The sequence below is a fragment of the Antechinus flavipes genome, chromosome 2 (assembly GCF_016432865.1).
Source record: "Antechinus flavipes isolate AdamAnt ecotype Samford, QLD, Australia chromosome 2, AdamAnt_v2, whole genome shotgun sequence".
NCBI lineage: Eukaryota > Metazoa > Chordata > Mammalia > Dasyuromorphia > Dasyuridae > Antechinus > Antechinus flavipes.
Window position 1 is genome coordinate 386,330,788 of NC_067399.1, and position 10,936 is coordinate 386,341,723.

At 36.0% G+C, this 10,936-nt stretch overlaps 1 protein-coding gene across 2 annotated transcripts in view; it reads left to right on the forward strand.

Moving 5' to 3' along the window:
* Positions 1 to 6,092, forward strand: part of LOC127549941 (thyroxine-binding globulin-like) — a 31,268-nt gene extending 25,176 nt beyond the window's left edge. For both annotated transcript variants that reach the window (XM_051978440.1, XM_051978439.1), the window contains one exon: positions 908 to 6,092. In XM_051978440.1, the coding sequence (XP_051834400.1) occupies positions 908 to 1,111 (204 nt within the window). In that variant the 3' untranslated portion in view covers positions 1,112 to 6,092. The remainder of the gene's footprint in view (positions 1 to 907) is intronic.
* Positions 6,093 to 10,936: the final 4,844 nt, after the last annotated feature.

Here is a 10,936-nt window from a genome sequence, read left to right on the forward strand (position 1 = left end):
AAGAGTGCATGTCAAAGAATGTTTAGTCTCTCCTTTATCACAAACTCTTAAGACAGAGTTTCCACAGATTTCCCATCATTTCCATCTCCACAACCAGTTTCTCTTTGTCAGTGAGAATCAGATACGAAATGGCTTTTCCCTGTTGGTTTCTCTGTCTTTACAAAAAGAAAAAAAGTTCCTAAGTAAGATATTATTAGCAGCTCTACTTTTGACTGAATTTTACCAAATATTCAATTTAACTCTCCTTCCACTGCTGTATCAACCTCTGCAGCAGGCTTTTCATATTCCTCAAACATTTCCTCTTTCTGTCCAAGTGGTCTATAGCATACTGCAATGAAAAAATAGCATTTCTTTCTCCATTTAATCTAATATTCTTATTTGTTTTTTCATCTATAAAGTGAAAGGGGCTGGAATAGATATTCTCTAAATTGCAAAATTCTATGCTCTATTAAAAAATCTACCTGATTGTTCTATATTCATGATTTTTCTATGGATCCAGATCTGGAAGAAACATTAGAGATAATCTAGCAGACCACCTCCTTTTATAGATGAGATAACTAAGGCCCAGAGAGGGAAGTTGCTCACTACAGGTTACATAGGCAAGTAAAATTGAGAAGTGAACTGAAGCAGAATTGTATACATAGGGGATAGGATCATCAACTAGTCATTTTTCTGTGCTTTAGTTTATTCATCTGTAAAATAGAACAGTTGAACTCAATGCCTCCATGGTCATATTTTGATTCAAATTCCAGTGCTTTTTTTATATCCTTACTTTATTCTGTTGTTTAGTTTATGTATAAGACTACATCTTCCCATTGGATGTTGCTCTTTGGAGGGAGGGGAGTAGAGGAGAAGTCAGGTGAAAACAGGTGATATCATACGTCATAATATTTTTTTTTCTTGACAGGTAGTTCATAAAGCTGTGTTAGACGTTGGAGAAAAGGGCACTGAAGCTGTGGCTATCACAGATTTAAGGATGGAATTCCGATCAGCTTTATCTCACCCTGGTGCTTTGATTGTCTTCAATAGGCCCTTCCTGGTGATGATTTTGGATAAAGTCACCCGAAGCATTCTCTTTCTAGGAAAAGTGATGGAACCAAAGGAAAAATAGTTGCATAACTGCTACTAGTAAATAGTCTATCATTACTGAAGTGGAAAATAAATATGTATTATGGCCTAAAGCAATTGATGTAAGGGAGTCTAGATGAAAAACATCATCTCACAGAGAATAGCATTAACAAACTTTATTACTACTCTTAAGGAAATAGCTACCCACAAAAGAAGGAGTCCTACCAAATTCCTTTTATGACACAGATAGGGTCCTGATCCTTAAACCAGGTAGGTTGAAAACCGAGAAAGAAAATTATAGACCAATTTCCCTAATGAATACTGATGCAAAAATCTTAAATAAACTATTAGCAAAGAGATTACATAAAGTCATTCCCAGGATAATACAGCTCAAACAAATAGGATTTATACCAGGAATACAGGGCTGGTTCAATATTAGGAAAACTATTAGCATAATTGACTATATCAATAACCAAATTAACAAAAACCATATGATTATCTCAACAGATGCAGAAAAAGCATTTGATAAAATCCAACACCCATTCCTATTAAAAATACTAGAGAGTATAGAAATAAATGGACTTTTCCTTAAATTGATCAGTAGTATCTACTTTAAATCATCAGCAAGTATCATATGTAATAGGGACAAACTAGAATCATTCCCAATAAAATCGGAGTGAAACAAGGTTGCCCACTATCACCGTTACTATTCAATATTGTATTAGAAATATTAGCTTTGGCAATAAGAGAAGAAAAAGAGGTCAAAGGAATTAGAGTAGGTAATGAGGAGAAACCTAGAGAATCAACTAAAAACTACTAGAAAGAATTAGCAAAGTTGCAAGAAATAAAATAAATCCACATAAATCATCAGCATTTTTATATATTACCAACAAAGTCCAACAGCAAGAGATACAAAGAAAAATTCCAAAAAATAGCTACCCACAGGGATGGTCTCAGTGTATGGGGTCCATGTTTAGAATAGTCATCATGTGGTGGGGAGTATCCCTACATAAGCTGAAATCATCTGAGACAAACAATCGGCATGATATTAGTAGGAGAGAATCCTGCTATGTATAGAACCAGTAAAATAAAATTACCTGATAAAGAACACAGATTAAGAAAATAGGAATTAAGAAAGGGAAGTAGGAAAGTTAATTGTAACAGTATCATTTTGGCAAGAGACTGAAATAGGGATTTGATGGCATTCCAGTAAGAAACATTTTTCAAAAGCTCACAATCAGTGCCCCCTCCAGCAACCCCATTATGCAGATTAAAGCTAGCTCCTCTGAAGTTTGTATAAGGCAGACAATGAAGGAAATAATAAGTGGTTACTGAATGCATGATAGCACACAGTTCATCATGATCATTATTTCCATGCCTATCTTTCAGAGGGGCAGGATTTGGAAGTTCTGAATGCTGAAATACCCAGGAGATGTTTTTTGGAGCAGGATAGCATCTATCTGTTGTTGAAGTAAAACTTTGTTGAACCAGATTCAGAAAGAAGTTGAGTATTGTTAACATCCCAAAGCTATATCTGGGAAGAAAACACAAAACCAAGTGAATGCCTGCAAAAAGGATTATTCCAAGTTGCTCCTGTATCTGGTTGTCTTCATTTTATGGATGATGGCCAGAAAGTAGATGTTTGGGAGATATACAAGTATGGGGGACAACAAGTCAACTAAGGACTATATGAAGGGTAAGTGTCCCAAATAGTTCCCATTTAGAGTCCAGCACTTCCCATAGAAATAAAGCAAAGAAGACTGTTGGCCAGAGCCTAAGGTTCTCCTCAGCATTAGCTTACATCCTCCTAATTCTAATCATTTTTTCCTCTCAGTCGGTCCAGGAAGCAGGATCCACAATGTCTCCTCAGTTCCCTGATGCAGTATCTCAGATGGGATTCATTAATTAACATAGACTGGCTTCCACCAGATTGTTCACTTGAATGCACTGAGAGCAATCTTTGATTACTGTTCAGGTTTTTTGTATGATCCTAATAGGCTTCTTGATCTATAGATTGGTTTTTCTGGGGTAAGTAAGTGGGGACTTGGGCAGGAATATAAATTTTTATTTTTGAAACATTACAAGACATCTTGAAGTTTATCAGCTAAAAATTTTAAGGACTGTATCTTATACCCAAATCACTTTGGCTTTCATTAAGTGGCCAACTATAGGTTCCAGCCCAAGTCTCACTTAGTCATTGTTTAAACCCTGATTGACTCAAAGTGAATGTAAATAGCAATGGATTCTGTTTTGATCAGAAAGCCTGATGGTCTGCCCTCCCAGATTAGATTTTTTTCCTAGGTAAAAGAAACCATTCTTTGCCTCATTTCTTATCTAGCCTTAATCGTTGAATGGGCATTGCCTCAATCAAACTAAGACCTATGAAACACCTTAGACTTTAAAAGGATAAGGCCTTCCATTGCAACCATCTTCAGTCATCTTGATCTATATCTTACCACTGGACCCAGAGGACTTTGGAATAGAGAGTGAGACTGGTGATTATGCTCAGTCCTCCCTCACTAAAATCCAATTCATTTTCAAGTGATGGAATCACCTGCCTACTGTCATAGCTCTCTTTCAGAATGAAGGACAAGCAGCAACAATAATTAGCATTGGAGCATAAGGTTTGTTTCAAAAAGTGCTCATTTTATACTTTCACTTCTGCTTAAGAATGATATGAAATGTAGAAGATCCATTTTATGCCCTGATTTCAAGCCTATTATTGAATCTAACCTGCAAAAGAAATGAAGTTTCATTGCAACAAAAATATAATAAGGTTAGCCAGGGCAAAGAGGGATTTTTTTTCAAGGACTGAGATGGTAGCTTTTGCATCAGGGTTTTTCACAAGTTTGGCCACCCTACAACATGTAAAAATATCTATTGCTATCAACATATAATGTGGAAGAGGGCCTATATAATTCTTTTGCCAAAATTTGAAAAGCTTTACCGAGTAAATTTTTTTCTAAGGAATTCTTTCCTACAAGGTGATAGAGTTGACAGAAAGTACAAATACCTCACTTCTTTGGAATCCTCTTGGAGGCCAAAAGAATGATAGTGTTCTCTCATAAGCCTGTCCTATATAGTGTGTTAAATTCCTCTGGGAGCTGCTGTGCTACCAAGGTAATTTGTGTAGGCTTGATCAGCCATGACATTTCATTTATATTCCTTATAAAATGGTACTCAGTAGGCAGATATATAAGTGATATATGTACTATCAGTTTTCAGTTTGGAGCTACACAAATCCGTAGGAATAACCATGATACTGAGTTGGACTTGGTTTTTAAAATTATTTTCTACCAGTGACCAGATCAAATGACAAGGCAATTGGTCACTGTCCAAAAGTCAACATAATTAAATATCTTCTTTTAAGTGCACAGTTTGAGTAAAAGGAGAAATACTTAAACCTATCAAAAATTATTTTATACAGCTAGAAAAAATTTTAAAAATTGTCCACAAGAAGAAACTATCAAGAATATCAAGGTAATTGATGAAAAAAAAAAATGCAAAGGAAGGTGGCCTAGCTATATCAGATCTGGAACTATATGGCAGCAATCATCAAAATCATTTGGTACTGGCTAAAAAATAGAGTAGGGATTCAGTAAAATAGGTTAGGTTCACAAGATTCAATAGTAAATGACTAAAGTAATCTACTATTTGATAAACCCAAAGATCCTAGCATCTGGGATAAGAACTCATCATTTGACAAAAACAGCTGGGAAAACTAGAAAATAGTATTGTAGAAATTAGGCATAAACCAACATTTCAAATCCTATGTGAGCTAGAAATGGGTATATGATTTAGACAAAAAGATGACATTATAAGCAAATTAGAAGAGCAGGAATATTTTACCTACCAGATCTTTAGAGAAGGGAGAAATTTATAACCAAACAAGAGAGAGACACAAATGCAAAATAGATAATTTTGATTACATTGAATTAAAAGGGGGATGCACAAACATAGCCAATGTAATCATGATTAGAAGGAAAACAGAAAGTTGAGACAGAGGGAAATTTATACTCACTGTTTCTGATAAAGTCTCATTTCTGAAATACATAGAGAATTGAGTTAAATTTGTAAGAATATAAGTCATTCCCCAATTGATAAATAGTTAAAGGATATGAATAGGCAGTTTTCAGATGAAGAAATTAAAGCTATCTAAAATCATGTAAAAATACTCTAAATCACTTTGGATTAGAGAAATAAAAATGAAAACAACTCTACATTACCACCTCACATCTATCAGATTAGCTAATATGACAGAAAAAGAAAATGATAAATGTTGGAGGAAGTATGGGAAAACTGGGGCACCAATGCATTGTTGATAGAATTGTGAAATGAGCCAACCATTTTAGAAGGCAATTTGAACTATAAAATTGTTCATACTTTTTGATTCAGCAGTACCACTACTAAGTATATATCCCAAAGACATAATTTTTAAATGGGAAAAGTTCTGACATGTACAAAAATATTTATAGCAATTCTTTTTGTGATGACAAAATTGGAAATTGAAGGGATATTCATTAATTTGGGATGGAATATGAATGTAATGAAGAACCATTGTTCTCTAAGAAATAATGAGCAGGTAGATTTCAGAAAAAAACTGAAAAGACTTATAAGAACTGATGCTGAATGAAGTGAGCAAAACCAGGGGAACATTACGCACAGCAACAGCAAGATTATGTGATCAATTATGATAGACTTAGCTCTTCTCAGCAATATCATGATCCAAGACAATTCCAAAAAAAGACTAATGAAAAATGCCATCCACATCAAAGAAAGAACCATGGAGTGTGAACACAGATTGAATCATACCATTTTCACTTTTTTAGAATTTGGGTTTTTTTTTTCCTTATATTTTTCCCTTTTGTTCTGATTCTTCTTTCATAATATGATTAATATGGAAATATGTTTAATATTGTATATATCGCCTAGCTCATATTAGTTTCTGTCTTGGAAAGGAAAAGAAAATGAAGGAAGAGAGAAAAATATGGAATTCAAAATCTAATAAAAGTGAATGTTGAGAACTATCTTTATATGTAATTGGGAAAAAAATAAAATATTAAGTGAAAAAAGGAGCATTGCTCAAAGCTCTGCCTTAATACCAGGGAAACTGAGGTGAAGAGAGATTGATTTAATTTTAAAGGGGAGAGTTTAACAAACTAGCTGATCAATGGGACCAAAGAATTTGGTGCAGAGTAACTAGAGCACAGAATTTATATAGGATTGTAACTAGCAAAGCAAGCAAGAGATAACAGAAGCAAAAAGAATGTAGTTAGGTAATTTACTTACAAAACAATAATAGGATGCATATAATGCATATTGGGATATATACAATGATAGAAGCAATATGTATACAATGATGGGAATGGACTTGGGATATATACAATAGTGGGAATGAAACCAATAACAGGATGCATACAATGATGGAAATGAGCTTAGGATGTATACAATGATAGGAATGGGCTTAAGAGGACTTTCTAAGGTCAGTAATTTAGAGAACAGTGAGTGCTTTTATTTTGGAAAACATCTTGCAAGTGTGATGAACCAAATCAGCAGAGAAACAGGAATGGGAAAGGGCATTCTTACACTTGTCATTTTGATCTATAGTGAGAAGGTCAAGGTCAGGTTCTCATAAGAAACCAAGAGGGGTCTTTTTAGGTTCTTCATGCTGATTGAGATGACTGAACATTATCATAAATACTACCAATTTCATCCTGAGGCGCCTTAATAATTATTGAGTTCTCCAAGACTTCTGTAATACAAAATATCCCATTAGTAAATCTTCAATTCATTCTAGAAATGACTTGCTTCCCCTCCCTTGGATCATCCTTATCACAGTCTTCTCAATCAACCCATTTTCTCTCCCTAATCAACTGATCCTACTTCTTTAGGATTTCTCTGTGCCAAGACTTCCTTGGAGGTTACCCTGCATCTTTCAACATTTATAGTTTTTGAGGCCTGATACTATATGCCTCCAGGATCCCTCATAACCTAGCAGCCACAATCATATGAACTTTCTGGAGATGTAATGCTGGAGAAACTGAGGCAAGATAGAGATTAGAGAGGTTTTAATATTTTTATTAGAGGGAGAGTTTGGACTGGGGACAAAACAGGATCCATATTGACTCCAACTGGTTGGAATAGCTTCTTGTTTCAAAGTATCCAGCAAGAAGCAAGGGATTCCAGAGATCTTATAGGGCTCCAGGAAAACAAAACAGAGGGATGGATAGAGCACTGATGAGTGGGAAGTTCCAAGAAAGGACCATAAATTCTGTTCTGACAGGTTAGGGATCAGGAAAGATCATAAATTCTGTTAAATTGGGAAGATGCTAGGAGCCACTAAATCTGGTTCAGAAAGTCCCATCTAGGTATCTGAGATAAGCCATCTGTAGTTTATGACTCTTTGGAATGCTAGTGATCAGGAATCCCAGCCCTAATTATCTCAGTCCTAATGGCCAAGAAGGGGGGTTGCCACCAGGGAGACTGAAACAGAACAATTCAGGTAAAATGAAGCAGAACAATTCAAGGAAACTGAGGCAAGACAGAGAGAACTTTTGATGACAGTCTCTTTTTTCTATGTTTCCTGACTTCCCTCTCATAAGGTTATCTCTTAAAGGCACCCCCCACCTTATTCAAATAAACAAACATTACTGTCTCTTTTACCTCTTCTGGTTACTGAAGGAGGAAGCTCCCTGCTTGACAGGGAAAGTTAGATGTAAAAGAAGAATAAGGAAAGTGGCCCATTCAGGTGACTCTGTAGTTATTGATTTATTAGCCATGTCCCAGGTTATAATATCACCAAGGGAAGCCTTTCTATTCAGATTATGATAAAACAATAGATGGATTGCCTCCTTTTTTAGGAAAGAAATTATTTCTGTGAGAATGGATCACTATTTGTCTGGATCAACTACAAAATTCCTCCTAGTGTTATATGTTTGTTTGATGGCTGCATAAAGCCATTCTAATAGAGTAGCTATCCCTGTAATAGAATAGCTATCCCTGTACACTGGATAGTTACGTTGTGTTAGCCTGGAGGGATCAATAATAAAACCCCTAGGGCAATTCATTCACCTTCCACTAGAGGGCTAACTCAAGCACCTCTTTAAATATAATCCCAACAATCCAGGTTTATAATGATTCCCTAGGATTCTGTCTCTAATGCTATCCAGATCTTTTTCACTATACATACACTTTTGTCAGTAGCTTTCCCTTTTGCAGCTGAGAGAACAAAGTTATACCGAGTCTATTCAGGCTATTTGTGCTATTCCTGAATCTGCCCCTGCTGTTTCCTTCCCTTCCTAGGTAAGAGTTTCTATCACTAGGAGAAACAGCTACATGATAAGAGTCCTTGGATCCTTTGGGGTTAATTGCTTGATCTTCTGCAATCTATCTTTTTTTTTTGGGTGGGGGAGAAGGGGGGAAGTAGGGGATATAAGGATCAAGCTCTCAACAACTGAATGCCTAATCTCCTAGTTTCTGGCTACTGGGCTCCATGGAAAAGATTTGCATCTTCCTAGTACTTTCATTTTTCTTTCTCCAAAAATGTTAATTTCTGGCATATGCATTTCATCTCCCACTTTTGATATTAATTAGTAGTATAGAGGGGTCCAAATGAAAAGTGTCATCAATTGAGGTTCAGAAGGAGACCCCAAAAGCTTGGGGTCACAGACCAGTGTCGTAAAATATCTCAAAAGAATTTGCAGTCTTGAACCCATCTTCAAGTCAAGGAGCAAAGTTTATTATAATTGTAATACCAACTGAAGCAGACTAAGTTCCAAAAGGAGTTTGCAAAGAACCAGGAAAAAGAAGATAAATATATAGGACAAAGTTAGAGAGACCAGTGCTTCATGTTTATTATTTGCTAATTTTATGGCTTACAGGTAGGTTTGAGGAATGGTCTATTCACTATTATCTCAGGAATTTGGTTATCACTCTCCAACAGCTTATCTATCTGACAGTCAGCAATGTTTGTAGGACTATCCTAAAGCTGACAGACAGATTGTTAGGACAATAGTGATATGGTATAATTTCTAGGGACATATAGCAGTAATTTTAAGGTCCCTTGACCTTAGGGGGATTCTATTCTAACAATCTGTCAGTGATTCTAAAGTCCTCTGGCTTTAGAATCTATGACCCTGAGGCTTTCCCCCCATTCCCGACCTGAGAATACTATTGTTCTAACAAGTTATCTGATTCTAAAGTCTTCTGGCCTCAGAATAGTCCCACAAATCAAACTCCTAAAACAAAAGTAAATAGACCACTCCTCAGTCCACTGCTGATTGTCAGATAGATAATTTTTTGGTCAGTGATAACCAAATTCTAGAGACCAATCCTTTGGTTCTATACCTAGGCCATAAAATTAGCGTATCTATAACATGAAGACCTAGATAAATGTGTCTCTTTGCTTCTGTTTCTTTGCTAAATTCTCTTGGAATTTAGACAGCTTCAATTGGCATTACAATTACGACAAACTTTGTCCCCTTGACTTAGAAATGGGTTCAAGCCTGCAAATTCTTTTGAGATATCTGGGGATACCATTCTGTGACCTTCAACCTTTTGGGGTCTCTTCCCAACCTCAACAATGGTGACAGCAGTAGGAAAGTCCCCCTGACTTTAGGGTGCTTCTATTCTAACAATATGTCAATGACTCTAGCCCTACGGCCTAGAATGACACTACAGCCTGGATAAGGTGCCATTTGAGGGGAAGAGGGCAGGAAGTTGCCTATAGTTCTATAGTTATCTAAAGAACCAGTAAAATGAAAGCACTTTATGAATTACCTGTGTGTGTGTAGTTGAAGAACTTCCAGCAGCTGTGTGTAGTAAAGATAAGGTGAAGAACTTCCAAGGACGTTTAAATTCCTCTTCTATATTTTAGTTTCTCTAGGTCTCTGTGACTTAAGTATGTTGAGTAGTAGCCAATATGTACTTAGATTTTAGATATATGCATTTAACCTAGAATGATGACTTTTATTGCTGTTCAAGTTATCAATGTTTAGACAACTAGTTGCCTTATGTATGGTTCCTCCCAGAACTAGGGAATCTGCTGTTTTTGGCACGAATAACATCCAATTAAAGGGGGGGAGGGGAGCACCTATCTCTTAATGTTCTCCAACTCATGATGTAATCCTTTGTAACTAAAACGTATAAAAATTGTATACCTTATCCTCTTCTTTATCCTTCTACCATGAGCTCTCTCTCTCTTTCCCTCCTCGCGGTGGAATTGCTCACATGAGAATTAATTGAATAAACAACTTTTCTGCTTTTTACTTCCAGAGGTCTCTGAGTAATCATTTTTGGACAGGATTTTCTATCCCTCACATACCTAATAAGGAGGGGGAGATGGAAAGATGTAGGAATATAAAATAATGTAGTAAGAAAATTAATCCTAACATTACCATTCTAGCAAGAGGCCATAATTGGATGGAAAAGCAGGGCAATACCAATAAAACAATTTTCTAACCCTTAGTTATCAAAACAGTTTAATATTGGATAAGGATAAGTGCTTGATGAATGGAACAGATTAGGTATACAATATTCAGAAGCAAATAAGCCCAGTAACCTTTGATAAACACAAAGATTGCCACTGTTGGGGCTTGTATTGTTTTGTTTTTAATTATTCAATTTAATTTTATTTCCAGTTTAAATTTTTTCCTTCCTCCCTTGGCTTGAAAGAGCAAGAGATACAAAAATTCACTACAAATATGAATAGTCACACAAAAGAAATTTCCACATTAACCAGGTCTAGAAAAAAAAAAGGGGGGGTGGGGGGGAGTGGAAAAAACATTTCATAAAGTGAGATTCAAATGTGACTATCTTGATTTCCCTCTGCTCCTGCCACAGAATGACTCTGCAGCCTGCATAAAATACC